General features: G+C 52.4%; 1 protein-coding gene across 3 annotated transcripts in view; it reads left to right on the top strand.

Annotated features, from left to right (window-relative positions):
• ECE1 (endothelin converting enzyme 1) overlaps positions 1 to 20,418 on the top strand; it is a 123,347-nt gene that overhangs the window by 96,252 nt on the left and 6,677 nt on the right. For all 3 annotated transcript variants that reach the window (XM_043909114.1, XM_043909113.1, XM_043909111.1), the window contains exons 9-15: positions 4,279 to 4,421; positions 5,630 to 5,744; positions 12,221 to 12,331; positions 13,854 to 13,952; positions 14,556 to 14,633; positions 16,111 to 16,214; positions 19,541 to 19,651. In XM_043909114.1, the coding sequence (XP_043765049.1) occupies positions 4,279 to 4,421; positions 5,630 to 5,744; positions 12,221 to 12,331; positions 13,854 to 13,952; positions 14,556 to 14,633; positions 16,111 to 16,214; positions 19,541 to 19,651 (761 nt within the window). The remainder of the gene's footprint in view (positions 1 to 4,278; positions 4,422 to 5,629; positions 5,745 to 12,220; positions 12,332 to 13,853; positions 13,953 to 14,555; positions 14,634 to 16,110; positions 16,215 to 19,540; positions 19,652 to 20,418) is intronic.

Genomic DNA, 20,418 nt, shown 5'->3' with positions numbered 1-20,418 from the left:
AGATGGCCTTTCACCATTTCAACAGGCTTTTGCTCTGTTCTTCCAAGTAGAAAGGAAAAGCTTTTCCTCCCTCCCAGCTGCAGAACTCCCCGGGTGGGGAGGATTTTAGCAGAGGCAGCAGCCTGGAGTGGTGTGAGCAGAGGATTGCCCCAGCCCAGTCCCACCACCAGCCTTGGGCAAGTCACATAACCCCCTCCTCCTTGAGCCTTGGTTTCCTTCCTGATAAAATGGGCTTTGCTCGCTCATTCACACCTGCTGTGTTCCAGAACAGAGACAGATGAGGGGCAGATCCTACCCTCATAAGGGGCGTGGTTCTTACCCACCCTTTTTTTTAAAGATTTGTTGTTTATCTATATTTCTGACTGCGCTGGATCTTCGTCGTGGTTCACCTTCTCTAGTTGCAGCTAGCGGGACCACTCTTGTGGTGCATGGGCTTCTCGTTGTGCTGGCTTCTCTTGTTAGAGCTCGCAGGCTCTAGAGCACAGGCTTAACAGTTGTGGCACACAGGCTTAGCTGCCCCGTGGCATGCGGGATCTTCCCGGGCCAGGCAGGGAACCCCTGTCCGCTGCTGTGGCAGGCAGATTCTCAACCGCTTGACCACCAGGAAGGCCCAGTTCTTACCTTTAACTCACAGAATTTTTGGAGGCCAGGTTGAAAGGTATGGAGTGTCTCCAAGGGGATGGGTATGTATTACAAAATGACGTCTAAGTGTTTAAAGAAGTGGTGGACACCTGAAGCCTGGTGTGCTGGATGAGAATCTGCCCTGCCCTGCCCATGGGGTTGCATGATGATGAGATGAGGCAAAGGCTGAGATGTCAAACTTTGCAGACTGGCCTGCAGTTCGAACATGCGACAGTCATCGTTCTTAGTACCGTTCCTGCGTCATCAGCGATGACAGCCCATGTCTCCGGCCCTAAACCAATTTGACTCATTTCACCCTTGGACAGGAGAGGATGTCTTTTTGTTCCTTGGTATCTGGAAATGTAGTCTTCTTCCTACACTTCAGGGGACTCAGGAATGGGCGCCCCAGCCTTTCACAGTGTGGTTCTAAGAAGCCATGGCCAGAGCAGCAGAGTCTGAATTGAGGACCATGAATCAAACCTTCTGTGGCTTCTCTAAGGGGCATAAGGACCTTCCTATTCCTTCCTAGGACCTTCCATATCAAAAATTGACTGGGAATGAGCCCCATCCTCTGATCTAAATTCTCTAGCTGAGGTGGAATCTGGGAGCATGCGTTCTCTCCCTTTGCAAACCTCCTTGAGCTGGGGGCTTGGTGACCAGCAGGACTTTTCTTCGGCAGCAAGTGTGGAAAATAGAGCTCATCTGTGTACCTCAAAGGCTTAGAGTCACAAGTGGAACGTCCTGGTTGGTTAAAACAGCTGTCTTCATGGACACGGACCCAGGCACACGAGTTTTAAGTTAGGTGTTCGCTAAAGCAATAAAGAGTGAAAATTTTGGTAAACAGCACACACCTTATTTCAGAGTGGTGGGAATTTACCTGCCCAGAACACCTGCTCTCCCTAAGGAAACAGGCTTGTGTTAAGTACATAGGGATTTATCATCACCTGTATCTCTACCCTGATCGGAGTCCCAGTCACCAGCAGTTGTATAAAGCTCTCGTTAATTGTGTAAACAGTGACATTTTGTCAACTTGACTGTTCTCCCAGGGGTCTTTGCCAGCAAGTCACACAGTCACATGGCACTAAGTGTTGGGCTCTGTCTGACCAGCTCACCTGGACACCATCACGTTTTGCAGCCACAGAAATTTGAGGGGGAGCCCCAGAGGTTACTTGCTTAAGGAGCTCCTGCCAGGAAAAGAGAGTGGAATGGACAAGCTGGGGAAAAAAGAAGCTCAATTTGTTGAGTAAGCCGTCCCAAGAGGCACTTGGCAAGGATTGTTGTCTCCATTGAAAGAAAGCCTGTGGAGCGACTTGAGGTCCCAGAGCTGGTTCATGGTGGGCACCCCAGTCCAGGTCTCACTCAGGACACGGCTCTTAATATTTATTTATTTATTTGGCTATGCTGGGTCTTAGCTGTGGCATGTGGGAACTAGCTCCCTGACCAGGGATTGAACCCAGGGCCCCTGCCTTGGGAGCATGGAGTCTTTGCCACTAGACCACCAGGAAAAAATCCCTGAGAGCCATTCGCTAAATGTTTCCCAGCTCACCACTGCCCACAGGACTGGCCCCCTTCTGTCCTCTGAGGTCCTTGCTCCCCAGCAGCTGAGCTGCCCTTTAAAACTAGAGAGACTGTCAAGTGGGAGGTTTCCATGGCTGCCTGTGTCACTGAAGGCATTATAAGTATTTACCAGCCAGTTATGGGTTCATCAGTGTAACAGGTTGAGTTCACTTTCTTAATTGATCTTCCTGTATGAAGGCCGTTTATAATGCAACTCTCACTTCCTTAATTTGTCTTTGCACTTTACCCATTTTCACGGGAACAAAGAACAGAATTTGGAATCAGTCCCAGGACCACTCTTGGGAGACTTTGAGCAATGATTGCAAAGCTAATCAATGATTATAATAACTAACATTGATTGAGTGCTTGCTCCATGCCAGATACCATTGATATTAGAAGCATTTTTACTGTAACACAGGATATGTAGTCCTGAAAAACCTTTCTTTCTGTAAAATTACAGAACTAAAAATAACAGAACATATGGGGGAAATAGGACCAGAGCAGACCATTTGAAAGTTGTGTAACTTGAGGACATCGTGCTAAGTGAAATAAGCCAGTCACACAAGGACAAATACTGCATGGTTCCACTTATATGAGCTACAGAGTAGTCAGATTCACGGACAGAAGGTAGAATGGTGGTTGTCTAGGGCTGGGGGTTGGGGAGATATTGTTTAATAGAGTCAGTTTCAGTTTTGCAAGATGGAATCTGGGGATGGATGGTGAATGTACTTAATACCATAGGTAAGGTGGTAAATTTCACGTTATGTGCATTTTACCATAATTATTTAAAATGTAGCATGACTTTGTAATCAAAACACTCCCAAGACAGTAATTGGAACCTTGGGAGAGAGCTCGGCATGGCTGGAGGCTACCTGGGGAGTGGAATGGCGCTCCTGGCTGTGGACACCGAGACCCTGCAGACAGACAGACAGACAGGAGCTCTGTGTGTGAGTGGGCTGCCGTTCGGCGGGCCCAGGGCAAGTGCAGCCCTCTGGGAGCTGAATTATGCAAAGCAGGCATGTGCCCCTGTGGGGACAGAGCCCTGGGTGCAGGTGTTCCTTTTAAATTTTCTTAAAATAGAGCCGACCGGCTTCCCGTGTGTGTCTCCCTTTCTTGCTGCGGTTGACATCCTACACTTGCTTTTCCAGCTTCCAAGCCTGAGAAAAACTCCCCTGTGGACCAAAGCGCTCCACACGCTCTACGGCCATCATTCTTATAATTGACAATCATGTAGAGGACCGATCATATAGAAACTAATGAATGTTACAGAAGCACTTGCTGAGTTGAACAGACGAGGTTAAGTTGTTTAATCCCCACATTAACCCCATGGGATGGTTTCTATGAAGATAAGCCTCACTTTTCAAGATCCTGAGGCACAGAATGTGAAGCATTAGTCGCTCAGTCGTGTCTCTTTGTGACCCCATGGACTGTAGCCGGCCACAGACTCCTCTGTTCATGGAAATTCTCCAGGCAAGAATACTGGAGTGGGTTGCCATGCCTTTCTCCAGGGGATCTTCCCGACCCTGGGATCGAACCTGGGTCTCCTGCTCTGCGGGCTGATTCTTTACCGTCTGAGCCAGCAAGGAAGCCCTTGAGGCACAGGGGGCTTCATCAACGTACTTGAGATGACACAGCTAGTGAGAGTGTGAGCCCGGGCAGTTTGGCTCCCGGTTCTGCACACCCCCGTGACACTTCCCCCTGAGGCTGTTTCTTCATCAGTAAAGTGGGGATAATGGTGCCGACCACCCAGGCTTGTCGGGCAGCCTGGCTGAGCGAGGACGTGTGTCACCCGCAGTGGCTCCTGGCGTTGGAGGGCCCTGACCGGCAGCTGCTGCTTCCGTCCCCGTGTCTGCTCTTCTTCCACCTCAAGTGACCGTTGGGCGTTCGGCGCCTTGTATGGGTCCTTCTGTGTAACGGGACTCTGCCAGCGGTCAGCCGGCCTGGGCCTGACATCTGCCCAGTGCCCTCTCAGGCAGCGCCCGCTTCTCCCGCTTTGTCGGTGGGTGGGGAGAGGGGGGCTCCTTCAGAAGAGCGACCTGGAGACCTGGGCTCTGAAGAGAGGCAGCCCAGCCAGAGTCACCCTGTCCGCTTTCCTTCCAGACCTTGGCGCCCGCCATCAACTGGCTGCCCTTCCTCAACACCATCTTCTACCCCGTGGAGATCAACGAGTCAGAGCCGATCGTCATCTACGACAAAGAATACCTGAGCAAGGTGTCCGCCCTCATCAACAGCACAGACAGATGGTGAGGGCACCCAGCGCCCGGGGACGGGCCCCTCTGCTCAGCCAGGACAGGGGCACACTGACCCGGGACGTCGGCCCGCGGGCTGGCTTTTTTTTAAACATTTATTTGGCTGCGCTGGGTCTTAGTTGCAGCACTTGGACAGTTTTAATTGCAGTATGTGGCATCGAGTTCCCCAACCAGGGTTCGAACCGGGGCCCCTGCTTTGGGAGTACAGAGTCTTAGCCACTGGACCACTGGGGCAGTCCCCTGGGCTGGCTTTTCTGAGAGGCTGCAGGGCACACTGTATCCTCCACCAGCCCCCTTGGTAGCCTGGGGCACATTTCTTTCCCTTCATCGGGTTCATCGTCCTCATCCATGAAGTGAAGATACAAATAGCACTTACCATGCAGGGTTGTTGTGAGAATTGAGTGAAACAATTGGTGTGAAGTGTGTTAACACAGTGCCTGACCCCGAATGGGACTCAGTAAATGTTCGCTAACACTTTTAGTTAATATTTATGATTGTTTTTAATTTTAAAGATTTGTTGAAGGGAATTCCCTGATGATCCAATGGTTAGGACTCTGGGCTTCCATGGCAGGGTCCCAGGTTCAATTCCTGGCCAGGGAGCAAAGATCCCAAGATCCTTGTGGTATGGCCAAATAAAAAGGACGTGTTATAGAAAATTTTTTAAACTACAGAAAAAAAGCAACAAAAATTAAAATTACCCAGAGTGCTGCATTTCCGCATGTCAACCCAGGCCCTCTGCACATCTCATTTTTCATAACTCCATGATAGTTCATCGAGTATAAATATGATTATTTGTTCGCCATTCCCTGTTGTCAGACATTTAGGTTGGTTCCAGTTTGAGGCTGGATGTTCATTATAGTGAACTCCCTGTGTGTGTGAAGGTGACTTGCCTACAAAGGTGATATCAGCCCCTGATGACTATCTGCGCTCCGGGGGCAGGGGCAGTGAGAGCTCCCATTCATGGAGACTTGGGTCTGGCCGGTCAGAGCGTCCTTTCCTGCCCACCTGATTCTTAGGCCCTTTTCCCATCTCTGGCCTCCTGGCCAGGACACCCTCAAGCTTTGGAAGTGGCCACCCCTCCCCTGCTTTGGCCGAGCGGCACCCACCATCCAGCGTGCGTGTCTGTGACCCCTCGAGGTCAGTGGGGGGCTTGCTGCGTCCGGCCCCGGGCACGTCTGAGCCTGTCTGTGCTCCCGCTGCAGCCTGCTGAACAACTACATGATCTGGAACCTGGTGCGGAAGACAAGCTCCTTCCTCGATCAGCGCTTCCAGGACGCCGACGAGAAGTTCATGGAAGTCATGTACGGGACTAAGAAGGTGAGCCTGTCGGCGGGCGTTTCCCCCACTCACGCGGAGCGCCTGCTGGGCACCAGGCCCTGAGCTCACAGGGAGGGAGGTGCCAGGCTGCGGAGGAAGAGGGCCACCCCAGGGGTCCGCCCTGGTGTCCGCCAGCGCGTGGGAGGGGACCTGAGGCAGCGGGGTGGCCAGGAGCCCCCAGGAAGGGGCGGTTACACTGAGTCTTCAGGTATAAGGGCTTCCTTCCCAGGAGGCTCAGCGGCCAAGAATCCGCCTGCCAAGGAGGAGACTTGAGTTCGATCCCTCGGTCGGGAAGATCCCCCAGAAGAAGGAAACGGCAACCCACTCCAGTATTCTTGCCTGGGAAATCCCATGGACAGAGGAGCCTGGCGGGCTACGGCCCACGGGGTCGCAAAGAGTCAGACACGACTAAACTACAAGTATAAAGTAGACCCAGAGGTTTAGCTAATTTACCGCAAAAAGTGGCTTTGGTTCTGTCGCTGCTGACTTCTCAGGTGCGATGGTTCTAAGGCTTTCCTCGTGTAAGAGCACTCCCGTGACTGTCACATCCCTGCAGAGTGGGTACCACCCTCAGCCCCCTTTTACACAGGGGCTCTCCACCTCCAGTAATCCTGCTTCTTCCCCGTACATATAAAACCCTTGGAGCAGCCCCCCTGACTCCTGGAAAGTACGACACCAGTGTCCACCGATGTTATTCTCCTCCCAGACCCCAGTTCGGGGGGTCTCTGCTACTGTAAATGCCCCACTGTGACCCCTGCCCGCCAGCTACTTCCACCTTCTCCAGGAAGCGGAGGTCATCTCTGTCTGTCGTGGCCACCTGCTGTGTGCCCACTGGCCCGTGCCACTGTGTGCTCCGAGCCCAGTGTGTCCACACTGAGGTGGGGGCTGTGCTCGAGGCCCCCGTGTCTGCTGAGGGAGCTGGTAGAAACGGATCAGCCCTCGCAGGTGCGGAGGGGACCCCGAAGCCGAGAGGTACCCCAGCCACAGAGCAGGAGAGGCTGGAGAGCCAAGCCTTTGGCCAGCGCGCCCTGCCCCCACCCAGGACCACAGCTTGCAAGCCCCCAGGGGGCGGGCACAGCTGGCTCCCCTGGGCTCTGCCCCGCCACCCCGCCCAGGGTCCAGGAGGAGTGGGCAGGGCCAGATCAGGACTCAGGGGATGGCAGGATGTGGGTCTCAAAGTTCATCCTGGGGCAGGGTTCTCCGTGTCCCTCTCTCTGGTGGGAAGGGGGCTGAGGAACAAGCCCTGATCCTGAAGAGAGGGGCTTCCTCAGCCTGAGGGCCGCCCTGGCCCTGCAGGGAAGGGAGGGGAAGAGCTGGCTGCCCTGCCCGCCTCCCTGTTCCAGCTGCTCCTCCTGCTCTGGGCCAGCCCTGGAGGAGTGCCTGGGTCCAGACCTGAGCAGGCCGGGACTCTGTGCCCTGCAGCCCTGGGCCTCCCGGGGGCCTTTATACAGGAGGGGCCTGACCAGGACCCGGCATGGCGCTTACTGAGACGGCCCTGTGTATGGAGCACACACCTCCACCATTGCTTTCCCCCCACCCCTCGGGTTACAGATGAGAAAACGGAGGCTCAGGGAGGTCAGGGCTTTCCCTCGTCACCCTGCAAGGAGGCCGTCAAGCTCAAATTCAAACCCAGATCTGGATGACTACAAATTTTAGTATATTTGGCTACCCACTACTAGTAACAATAAATAAAAAGTAGCCTTGTTGGATGTTTGCCCTTATAGACATTATCTCCCCCAAGTTCCTACAGTAGTGCTCTGTGTTGGAAACTACTACCATCATCCCATTTTACGGATGAGGAGACCGAGGCTCAGTGAGGCAAAGGGACTTATTCAGAGTCACACAGCTCCTAAGTGGAGAAAGTGAAAGTGTTTGCAACCCCATGGACTATTGTATAGTCCAGGCTCCTCTGTCCAAGGGATTCTCCAAGCGAGAATACTGGAGTGGGTTGTCATTCCCTTCTCCAGGGGTTCTTCCCAACACAGGGATTGAACCCAGCTCTCCTGCATCGCAAGCAGATTCTTTACTGTCTGAGCCGCCTGGCAGTTCCGTAAGTGGAGAGTGGTTTTCAAACCCAGCACGTCTGATTCCACAGCCTGTCCTTCTAAGCTCCGTACCACTCAGCTTCTGCTCTGCAGGAACCAAAAGTCACGACTGAGCGTCCTGAGAGTTGCCAGGGGCAGCAGGTGGGGAGGGCAGAGTGAGCAGTTGTCAAACAGGTAGAGAGTTTCAGATCTGCAAGGTGAGAAGTTCTGGAGATGGGTTGCACAACCGCTAAATATAACACTGCCGGACTTTATGCTTAGAGTCCCCTGGGCCAGGCTAAGTGCAGCTGCCGCTCTGACCAATGAGACGCTGAGAGCTGGTGGGACACGCGCAGGCCTGGGCAGAGGCAGGGGCGGCTGGGAGACCCTGAAGGTGCGAGGCTCTGGGCCGGGGGTCGCTGGATGCCCCCGGGTGGAGGGATGGAAGATACTGCCTATCTGTTTCTCCTTCTCCAGCCCTCCTCACCCCCCGTCATGACTGCTTCTGGGTCCCGGCCGGGTCCGCCCAACTTATGTCCAGCACAGCTCAAATCACAGCTCTACTGTGTGACCTTGGGGAGTCCTGGTGCCTCCGAGTCTCCGTTTTCTCATCTGTTCTTTGGGATCATGCCTGACCTCATCTCACAGGACCCTGGGGAATGGCCTCCATGTGGGAAAACACTTTTAATTTCCTACAGCTTTATAGAGCGTCCTGTTGTCCATCGGTATAGGGAGATAACAACGCAGAACTTTGCGTCAGAAGATCTGAATTTACAACCACACAGCCTTTTTAATATAAAGTTTTATTTATGTACTTTCGGCTGCTCCGGGTCTTCCGTTGCTGTGTGCAGGGGCTTTCTCTAGTTGCAGTGCTCCGATTTCTGGCTGTGGTGACTTCTCTTAGTGGGGAGCATGGACTCTAGGTACACAGGCTTCAGTAGCTGTAGCACACAGGCTTAGTTGCCCTGTGGCATGTGGGATCTTCCTGGACCAGGGATTCAACCCGCGTCCCCTGCCTTGACAGGCAGATTCTTTACTGCTGGACCAGCAGGGAAGTTCCTAACCACACAGTTCAGTTCAGTTCAGTCACTCAGTGGTGTCTGACTCTTTGCGACCCCATGAACTGCAGCACACCAGGCCTCCCTGTCCATCACCAACTCCCGGAGTTTACCCAAACCCATGTCCATTGAGTCGGTAATGCCATCCAACCATCTTATCCTCTGTTGTCCCCTTCTCCTCCCGCCCTCAATTTTTCCCAGCATCAGGGTCCAAGAGACTCTCAAGAGTCTCCTAACCACACAGCCTTGGGCAAATCACTTCATTAGATCAGGGAGTTTAGTCTTTTTCTCTGTAAAATGGGATAACTCATCACTGCCCTGTTTACCAGCGGGCTGACTGGGAGTACGCAGGGGGATCTGCACAAAGTCTGCTCTAAAGGGTACCACATTCCACAAAGGAGCACAGAGAGAACCTGCCTCGTAGGGTTGTATGAGGGTTCTAGGGGACAGGGCCCAGAATCCAGTGCAATTCAGTCACTCAGTTGTGTCCGACTCTGCGACTCCATGGACTAGAGCACGCCAGGCCTCCCTGTCCATCACCAACTCCTGGAGTTTACTCAAACTCATGTCCATTGAGTCAGTGGTGCCATTCAACCATCTCATCCTCTGTCATCCCCTTCTCCTCCTGCCCTCAATCTTTCCCAGCATCAGGGTCTTTTCTAATGAGTCAGTTCTTCGCATCAGGTGGTCAGAGTATTGGAGTTTCAGCTTCAGCATCAGTCCTTCCAATGAACACCCAGGACTGATCTCCTTTAGGATGGACTGGTTGGATCTCCTTGCAGTCCAAGGGACTCTCAAGAGTCCTCTCCAACACCACAGCTCAAAAGCATCAGTTCTTCGGCGCTCAGCTTTCTTTATAGTCCAACTCTCACATCCATACATGACCACTGGAAAAGGTCCGTATAGCTTTGACTAGACGGACCTGTGTTGGTAAGGTAATGTACCCAGTAGACGTTTAATAAGCATTAACTACTGTTGCTGATGCTGTTAAGCTTGTTGTGCGTCTGCTTCTTCCCCCAGATGTTCTGGGTGCTTCAGCTGAGCTACTTGAGGGCAGGACCTAGCACTGTCAGGGTACAGCTGAACTGCTCAGAGAACACTGGCTGTGTGAATTAATGAGCACAGACATGAACGGATGGGTTAATGCAGAGAATCTCCTGAGAAGACAATGAGTAAGAATTGTTCCATCATTCAGCTGCCCCAGCCTGGAGCCTTCACAGAACCCAGGAGCTACAGTCCTCTGGTCCTGACCTCCTGAGTGATCGGCCTCTGCAACTGGGGCAGGTGGGGCACATGGCTGGGGGAGTTTGAGTGGATTTAACAGCCAGGAAGTGAAAGAACTTAGGAAAGGCTGGAGGGCCTCTTTCTTTCTTCCCTCTGGTGTTTAAGAAACTTTTAAACTAAAGCATAATTTGTTGTTGTTTTTGTTTGGTGGCTAAGCCCTGTCTGACTCTTCTGGGACCCCACGGACTATAGGCCATCAGGCTTCTCTGTCCATGGGATTTCCCAGGCAGGAATACTGGAGTGTGTTGCCATTTCCTTCTCCAGGGGATCGTCCCAACCCAGGGATGCAACCTGAGTCTCCTGCTGGGCAGGTGGATTCTTTGCTGAACCACCTGGGAAGCCCAACTCTAATTTACATACAAGCAGATGGGGAAACAGTGGAAACAATGAGAGACTATTTTGGGGGGGCTCTAAAAATACTGCAAATGGTGACTGCAACCATGAAATTAAAAGACACTCCTTGGAAGAAAGTTATGACCAATCTAGACAGCATATTAAAAAGCAGAGACATTACTTTATCAACAAAGGTCTGTCTAGTCAAACCTATGGTTTTTCCAGTAGTCATGTATAGATGTGAGAGTTGGACTATAAAGAAAGCCAAGTGCTGAAGAACTGATGCTTTTGAACTGTGGTGTTGGAGAAGACTCTTGAGAGTTCCTTCGACTGCAAGGAGATCCAACCAGTCCATCCTAAAGGAGATCAGTCCTGAATATTCATTGGAAGGACTGATGCTGAGGCTGAAACTCCAATACTTTGACCACCTGATGTGAAGAACTGACTTGTTAGAAAAGACCCTGATGCTGGGAAAGATTGAGGGCAGGAGGAGAAGGGGGCGACAGAGGATGAGATGGTTGGATGGCATCACCGACTCGATAGACATGAGTTTGAGTAAACTCCGGGAGTTGGTGATAGACAGGAAGGCCTGGTGTGCTGTGGTCCGTGGGGTTGCAAAGAGTTGGACATGACTGAGTGACTGAACTGAACTGATTGGGCTAAAAATGTGTACATTGAGTATGCAGTTCAGTGAGAGTTGACAAGTGAAATCACTCCTGCTACCACCAGCCCAGTCAAGGTAGAGAGCGTGTCCATCACCCCTGTGTCCAGAGTGCTCTGTGTAGGAGGTTCCCTTGCACCCCCATCGGTCCCTCCACCAGCCCTGCCCCACCCAGAGGTGGGTGTAGATGGAACCACACACTGCGTGGGCTTCTTTTGCTCAGCATAACGGCAGTGGAATTCATCCACATTGTGTCTATCCATCGCCCCTTCTCCTTTTGTTGCCAAGTGGTGTGCTGTTGTATAAAAATACCACATTTTGTTTATCCATCTGCCTGTCGACGGGCATTTCATTTGTTTTCAGTTGATGGCTATTATGAAGCAGGCTACCCTGAGCCTGGGTGGTTTTCACCACCTGTTCTTCCTAGTTAAGAGGACCCGGCTTCCTCTGCAGCGCGGGGGTAGTGTGAGCAGGGCCACCGCTTGTGGTCACGCGGACTGGGTGGGTGAGCGGGCAGCGCTGACCCCAGCCTGGGTGCTTGCCCCCAGGCCTGGCTCCGTGAGGCTTCAGCCCAGCTGACCCGTCTCCAGCCTCCAGCATGTCCTGTGGGCTGGCGGGCTTGTGGGTGAGACCGAGGTCGGATGAACACGTCCAAGTCCCACAGGGTCCCGGTGGCAGCTCTTTCTCCAAGAGGCTTTAAATGGGGCTGCAGCCCTTCTGGGGTTTTCTGTTACTTGGGGGGTAGAAAGGGAACTTCCCAAGGTTCTTTGCGACCAGGATCCTTAGCATCTTCCAGGAGAGAGGAGTGGCGTGGGGTATGGAGTCCGGCATGTCATGGTTCCGGCTGCGGGGGGCCTCTGGACCAGCGGCTTCCCCTTGCGGACTGTCTGTGTCCTCATCTGCCTCCCAGGTCTGTTTTGGTGGCTCTGTAGGACATATCGGCATCTGTGGAGCGCTCTGCAGGAAGCGATGGATGGCAGGGATTAGGGTGATCCCCTAATAACTTCCGCTGGGTCAGGAAAGGTCTCCCTCCAGTTCTGGACGGAAGCACGGACCCCACTGTCCCACCTCCCGGACAGACAGTGCCAAGTAACGCCTCTGACTTGTGTTTTCCAGACCTGTCTTCCCCGCTGGAAGTTTTGTGTGAGTGACACAGAGAACACCCTTGGCTTCGCCCTGGGCCCCATGTTCGTCAAAGCGACCTTCGCCGAGGACAGCAAGAACATAGTAAGTGCCCGCCGCGCTCGGAGGCCGTGACGTCACACCCGCCACCCCTGTGAGCCTGCCAGGCCGCGCTCTCATCCGCTCTGGACCAGCCCTCCCCCGGGCCAGGGCTCCAGCCCTAACTCCAAGGTTCCATTTTCTAAAGCCTTGCGTAATCTGAGTTACCTACAAGAGAGAGCATGATCACAGTGGCCGGTCCTTTGTCTGTGGGATTTCATGTAGTCCTCCTGGCTTCCCAGGGAGGCTGGTCTAGCCGTCTCCACCTCCAAGGGTAGGCAGGGCCCAGAGAGGTCATGTTGGCAGGACAGCTTGACATGAAGTGATGGCGGGCAGAGGACTCCCGTGGCTGAGCATCTGGAGACAGCCGGGCCCCAGCCCGGATGCCGGCTTTATCTCTTCCTGGTGGGGGGTCTTGGGACAATACTCTGACCCCATGGACATGGAGGTGGGTGCGCCCGTCCTGCAGGCGGAGACTGAATGGCACTGTGCACGTGGAGAGCAGCTGGCGCAGAATACGGGCTTAGGGAGCAGTGGCTGCTACGTCATTCTTCTTGTGGTTCAGCCGCTCACTCGTGTCCGACTCTTTGCGACCCCACAGACTGCAGCGCGCCAGGCTTCCCTGTCTTTCACCACTTCCCAGAGTTTGCTCAAACTCATGTCCATCGAGCCAGTGATGCCATCCAACCATCTCACCCTCTGTCGTCCCCTTCTCCTCTGGCCCTCGGTCTTTCCCAGCATCAGGGTCTTTTCCAAAGAGTTGGCTCTTCGCATCAGGTGGCCAAAGTATTAGAGCGTCAGCTTCAGCATCAGTCCTTCCAATGAATATTCAGGACTGATTTCCTTTGGTCCCATTTTTATTACTAACTTTAACTGCACAGATTTTTATTTGCAGTCAGAGGTTAGCAGACTGACTCAAACCTCTTACGTGACCTTCCTGTTAGTGGCTGATGCAGATTCTGAGTCGAGTTCTGTCTGTGTTCAGTCTGTCTGCTCCTCCTGCTGCCCGACTCCCCCTTCCTCTGCTCCGGAGTCTTTTTCAGCCTCTGGATCTGCTTTTGACATTCATCTCCAGCCTGAACAGAATCTTTCTGGAACCACCCCTCAGAACTCGGCTTCTCTAGATTTTAAAGCCCAGTCCATCCGAAAGGAATTCCATCATCTGATACCTCTGAGAACAGCTACATGTCCTAACATCTCTGAAAAGAATCACAGGGCATGGTGCTCAGTAAAGGCACTGATAAGTCCTGCCATAAGAGTCTTTTCCAGTGTTCCCAGACCTTGCCCTGAGTGTAAGTGACCAGGGAGCCCTGTTTATAGAAATCTGCCTCATCTCACAGGATGCTAGCATTCAGAGGAAGGAGGTTGGGGGACCGTGGCTGTGGACCCCCTTCCTCAGCCCAGCACCTCGGAGCATGAGGCCTGGAGCCAGGATCTGAGTTCAGGCTCTGGCCCCGCGGCATCCTTCTCCAGGAGATGCCCGCTGCCCATGGGCAAGGTCAGTGCCCACACCTGACTGTCTCTTCAGGCCAGCGAAATCATCCTGGAGATCAAGAAGGCATTTGAAGAGAGCCTGAGCACCCTGAAGTGGATGGATGAAGATACTCGGAAATCGGCCAAGGAAAAGGTGAGGCTGGCCGGGAGCTGGGAGGGGCCCCGCACAGAGGGCAGCGACCTCAGAGGAGGAGGTGGACGAAGGAGGGGCTGGCTCTATCCGGTGAGCCCACCACGGATGCCGCGGGCAGTCCAGTGCAATGGGGGGAGAGCCGTGAACATGTGGCTCGGATTAATGACTGGGTGGAAACAGACCGTGCTAAGTGTGCAAGGGAGGGACTTCCCTGGTGGCCCAGTGGCTGAGACTCTGCGATCCCAGCGCTGGAGGCCCGGGTTCAATCCCTGTTTGGGAAACTGGATCCCTCGTGCTGCATCTAAGACCTAGCACAGCCAAATAAATATAATTTTTAAAAAAATGTGTGCAAGGGAGAGGTGCAGAGCGACGTGACGGTGGATTGGACATGGTCCAGAGCAGCAGGGAGGCCACGGAAAGCTTCCCGGGAGAGCTGACATTGAGGCAGAGATGCCAAGGATAAGCAGAAGTTAGACAAGAGAAAGGGCCGTGAAAGCCCTGCGCGGGGAGGAGCCTGGCCACTTTCCCTGGGCCCCGACCTTGAGCCCGCCACCCACAGAGCCCTGCTGGGCGCTCACTGTCCTCCGTGTCTCTCCTGCCCAGGCGGACGCGATCTACAACATGATAGGGTATCCCAACTTTATCATGGACCCCAAGGAGCTGGACAAAGTGTTCAATGACGTGAGTGGCTCCCTTGCCTTCTGCCCCCTTGCATTCCTGAAATGCCCCTGGGGGGCAGGGATAGGGCAGAGGCTGATGTGGGTGGGCTGGTGGAGGCACCATGACTGTCAAGACGTCAAGTGGTGTGGGGTCTGGGGATGAACTGGGCACCAGGGGGCCAATCTCTCCTCCTTCCTCCCTGGGGCCAGCCGGTGGCCCCTGCCCCCCAGGACCCACCAGCAGCCCTTGGCCAGCACAGCACAGTCCGCTCCATTCAGTGAGTGGGAGTTAATGGGGGAGGGGGGCAACCAGATCACAGAAGGCGTAGAGATGATCTGCATCCCTAAAAGCATCAGAGTGGAGCCCCTATACCTGCCAGCCCCCAGAGAAACCTGGACCTGCCTCCTGTCCCCCAGCTTCTCCCCACCCCCCCAGAGAAACCTGGACCTCTTGTTCAGACCTTGAAATGCTAATGGAAAGGAAGAAGCTTAAACCCCAGATGCATGTTTAAGCTTAATTCAGGCAGCAGGGTAGTTGATACGTCCCTGGTGGTTAGAGCTTTGGGCAAATCACTCCGTTAAGTGGATTGTGCTTCTGCCCTGAACGTTTTATACCATGTAATTGAAATTTGTGAATTCAGGCATTTGTGAAATTATAATAACCTCTCATTATGGTTATATTTAAAACCTAAGAATATGAAAATTACGGCTGAGAATATGGGACTCATCCACAGCCTTTTTCCTTGAGAATAATTTTAAATGCTCCAGGGTATCATGATACAAGATGAGGGGCTCCTGGAGACAGCCCAGGCAGACCCCATCTGGATTAGAGTCTGGACCCCAAGCGCCTGGCCTTTCACTGGAGCCCTGATGTAAAGAGCAGGCCTGAGAGAGAACCTCACACCTGTGGCAAGAGCCAAAAGGCCAGGCTGAATGGGGAAGAAGGGGTGCAGGCCTGCCTGCGCCCTGATAGTTCACAGATCCCCCTGGATTTATGATATCTGTGCTGGCCTGTGTGGCAGCTACTAGCCACAGATCTCTACTTTTGTGAATTAAAATCAATTAATTCATTAAATTAAAAGGTTGCAGTCACCACATTTGAAATGAGCCAGAGCCGCATGCGGCTGATGTCGACCATATCTGACAACACACGCGTAGAACCTGGCCATCATTGCAGAAATTTCTGGACCCTGCTGGACGTATTGCCCACCCAAGGCCCTGGCACAATGGCAGGGGCTTCCTGTTGCCCCGAGGCCCTGCTGGGCCGCCCCAGGTGAAGCTCTTAGTGTGTCCTTGAAGGGAGAGGATGCCAGCCCCCGGCCAGGATGAGGGCCAAGGAAAGAGCCTCAGCCTGCAGCCCCGAGCCCCCCGTTTTTGTCTGCCCTGCGGACCAGTGCCCCGGCCACGCGGGGTTTCAGCTTTCTCGGTTTTAGAAGACGGGGTTTGCGTCCGAGGACCCGAGCGTGCTCTGACCCTGTGGCTTGCTCCCTCCTGCATAGTACACCGCCGTGCCAGACCTCTACTTCGAGAACGCCATGCGGTTTTTCAACTTCTCCTGGAGGGTCACTGCTGACCAGCTCCGGAAAGCGCCCAACAGAGATCAGTGAGTCCCTGGGCCTCGCTGGGGGGACGTGGGCTCCCGCAGAGGGGTGTGGGGCCCAGCGCTCCTCCAGCCTGAAGCGTGTGCGGGGATGTAGCTGTCCTGCCGGCCCTCTGGGGTGTGGGGACTGCTGTTATCCCGCTCGGCTGCCAGGAGCCAGGGTCAGCCTGAGTCCCTGTATCCTTAGTGTCCGGCCTGTTGGCAGAGGGGGGTCCACCTGACCTCACTGCCCAGCTCTGCCACTGCGGTGTGCAAGCCTTTGCTTCATTGTCTGCAGATAAGGTGTGTGTGTGTGTGTGTGTGTGTGTGTGTGTGTGTGTGTGTGTGTACACGTGCACGCGCTCAGTTGTGTCTTGACTCTTTGCAACCCCATGAACCAATGCCCACCTGGCTCCTCTGTCCCCGGGATTTCCCAGGCAAGAAGACTGGGGTGGGTTGTCAGCTGCTACTCCAGGGGATCTTCTCGGCCCTGGAATCAACCCCGCTTCTGTGTCTCCTGCGTGGCAGGCTGATTCTTCACTTGCTGAGCCTTCAGGGAAGCCAAAAGGGTGGAAGCCGCTTCTTTCTCTTTGCCCCTGGTTCCCCCTTGTGGACAACAGGGGTTAGAACATCTCTGTTTCCTCTTTTCTGTCTTCAACCACGGTACACCCTAAACATACAAGAAAGTGGTCTTTTATTTCCAGAATATGCTGCAGGCACTACCCCAGTGTTGTGAATTTACTAGAAGTCTTTTAGCTTAAACTTTTCCGTTTAAATTAAGTCTCCTAGTCATTAATGTATCCATGCTTAATGCATCTCTGTGGGACTCACCTGGAGGAGACATAGTGGCCAGCTAGGCTCTCGGAGAAAATATCCTTTCTGTCTCACTCCACTCCCCACTGGTCCTTCATATCAGAACAATCATTGGGAGGCCAAATTTTTCATTAATATCTACCATCAGAGCCTCTTCTATGCTCAAAAAAATCATTGAACCCCCAGAAGCTTCTTTATGGGGATTGCACTGACTTTTCTGAAAATTTTATGAAAAAGAACTATTTTTTAAAGTTTACTAAAAAGAGAAGGATTGTTTTACTTTTTACAAGTTTCTTTAATGTCTGGCTTAATGGGAGACAGCAGGACTCGCACATCTGCTCCTGCCTTCAGCCTGCTGCAATATATTGTTTTGAAATGTGTAAAGATATCCTAGCCTTACACAGATGTGTAGTTAGAAAAGGAAAGAATATTTTAAGTCTTTTTGATACGTGTGCACATCCTTCATTGATACTACTCCAAAACGTGACAGGCAGTACTTTTTTAAAATTAATTTTTATTGGCGTATAGTTGCTTTACAATATTGTGTTTCTACCATAAGGAAAATGAATCAGCTATACCTATACATATATCCCTGCTTTTTCGGGCTTCCTTCCCATTGAGGTCACTGCAGAGACCTGAGCAGAGTTCCCTGAGCTATACTAGTTCTCATTAGTTATCTATCTTATTCATAGTATCAGTAGTATATGAATGTTAATTACAATCTCTTGATTCACCCCACCCTCCTTTCCCCGCTTGGCGTCCATAGGTTTGTTTTTTGGCTCTGTGTCTCTGCTTCTATTTTGCAAATAAGATTATCTGGTTAATTGCGCTGCAGAGCCTGAAGCCATGCTCATAAATGTTTCACATTCTGTTACACTAATGTTTCATCAGTATGTCTGGCCCTTTGAATGGATCCTTCCTTTACCCATGCGTGACTTTGTAACGCCATGCATTGGTGATTTGGAAAACAATGCTTCACTGAGTTTCACATATCTTCCAAACAGTAATATCTTCATTATATATTATATATCCAGAAAAATCCACATCAGGTAATATCACTGCTGACCTCCAGAGGAAAGTCTAGGTATTGGACAGCTATCAAGTTTGCCATGGCCAATACCAGTTTTTCAAGTTTTTGCTTGAAATTTCAGTTGTTTTGAAACCTTGAGTTTTTATCATTTGTCAGTTTTATCAACTGACAAACCACGTCAGTTGTTTTGCTTGAGGTGATGTGCTCACTCTGTTCATTTTCAAGAAAATGCCTGCCAAACACCCATCATCCTCTCAACTACAAATGGCATTCCGTGAAAAAAAACAGAAATGCTGGGACTTCCCTGGTGGTCCACTGGTTAAGACTCCATGTTTCCAATGCAGGGGACATGGGTTCAATCACTGGTCGGGGAACTAAGGTTCCACATGCCACAGTGTGGCCAAAAGATTTAAAAAAGAAATAAAAACAGAAATGCTTACAAGTGCTTCCCATCCGGTCACACAGACTATTAAGAGACTTGTACTCAAGGGTCTAGGTTTAACGAAGTTAATAATTATTATGCTGCATCATCAAGGATGTTCTTAAGTGAAAAGACCTTTTTTTTTGGTGAAGAACATGGTGACCAACTGAACTGGTACCACTGCCTTGACTCAGCTGAGGCTCCAGCAGTTTTACCCGACGTGGCCTTTCCCCCATCAGTATAATGTCAACACAGTGGGAAGGGTAAATAACATCTTAGTATTTTAATGAAAATAGTTTTGGCCTCACAGAGCCCCTGAGAGGGAACTGGGGGCTTCCCATCTCACCAGGTGTCCATGCAGCACAGTTTGAAAACTGCTGGCAGATTCATTTTTGAGCCTGGAGAATAATGACTTCTACAGTATAGAATGGTCCATTTTGTTCTTTGTGGTTTTTTTTTGAGATGTTCAACATTTTTAATAGTGAAATGAAATGTAAAATGAGATTTCATTGTACACTTGCTAACACGGCTAAAGTTGATAGTTTCTAATGCTGAAGAAGATGCTAGGCACCTGGAAATATCCAGCCTGGCAAGTGGAGGTGTAAAATGGTACAACCATGGTGGAAAACTGGGAGTTCTTTTCTCTTTTTTGGTTTTTAATTTTTATTGCAGTACAGCTGATTTACAAGGTTGTGTTAGTTTCAGGTGTACAACAAGACGAACCAGTTAGTTCTCCACATGCACATACCCACTGTTTTTTAGATTCTTTCCCCGTACAGGCCTGACAGAACCTTGAGAAGCCTTGACCACTGTGCTTTACAGTAGGTCCTTACTAGTTACCGCATTTCGCTCTTTGCAGGGGTCTCCCTGTGCGATGTGACATCGAATTCAACCAGTTCCTTCCTAACAGACATTTGGGTGTTTCTAAGTTTCCTCTCTCAAAAGCAGGGCTACCTCGTGCTTGCGTGCCCTGGGCCGGGGTCAAGGGGAATCCACACTTTCAGGGCTCTCGACACCCCGCAGATGGGCTGTCCCCGCCTGCCATCCCCCATGGGGTTGGAGCTTCCACGAGTGTCTTGCTTGCAGGTGGAGCATGACCCCGCCCATGGTGAACGCCTACTACTCGCCCACCAAGAACGAGATCGTGTTTCCTGCCGGAATCCTGCAGGCGCCCTTCTACACCCGCTCTTCACCCAAGTAGGACGCTCCTGGGGCTCCATCCCATCTCCTCCCTGCCCGCCCCCCACCCCCGCGACCCCTCAGCAGACCCCCAGCCCAGCCTGACAGCAGGGTCAGCCCACAGCTGACCCCGCCTGCAAGCCTGTCTCACCGAGGGCTCCTTGTCCCACCGGCCAGGAGACGTTGCCATGGAAACAACACACTCACTCCCTGTGCTTCCCTCCGGGGTCTCCTAGACCTCAAAGTCCCTACATAGTGGGCACTCAGGGGCCCATCATGGAGGCAGTTCAGCTTAGTTGCTCAGTCGTGTTGACTCTTTGCAGCACGCCAGGCCCCCTCTGTCCATCACCAACTCCCGGAGCCTGCTCAAACTCATGTCCATCGAGTCGGTGATGCCATCATGGAGGCAGGAGCCCCAAACAGGGGAGTGCCCCTCTAGTGGTGTTCTAGAACAGTCCCAGCTTGGAAGTTGGGAAGGGTGAGAAGTCTCGGAAGTGAATTCCACACAGGCCTGGATCTGAACCCCAGGCCTGCTCTCTGCCGACTGAGTGGCCCTTGGGCAAAGTGGCTGAACAATCCCACACCTCCATTTGCCCCCTTATAGTCAGTTACTGAGGCCTAGCTCTTTGCGCTGACCCAAGAGGGCAGTGCCTGGCACGGTGCTTGGAGTGCAGCGGGCACAGGCTGACACAGCCGGCTCTCCAGGCCCTGGCCGGCTCGGGGCCCAGCTCCTGTGTCTCCAGACTGAGGAAGTGGTGGGCCCTCTGCACATGGCATCACCCTCA

This window comes from Cervus elaphus, chromosome 8 (genome assembly GCF_910594005.1).
Source record: "Cervus elaphus chromosome 8, mCerEla1.1, whole genome shotgun sequence".
In the NCBI taxonomy this organism is placed as follows: Eukaryota; Metazoa; Chordata; class Mammalia; order Artiodactyla; family Cervidae; genus Cervus; species Cervus elaphus.
The sequence above is the reverse complement of the archived record's forward strand: the minus strand, read 5'-3'. Positions and strand labels throughout refer to the sequence as shown.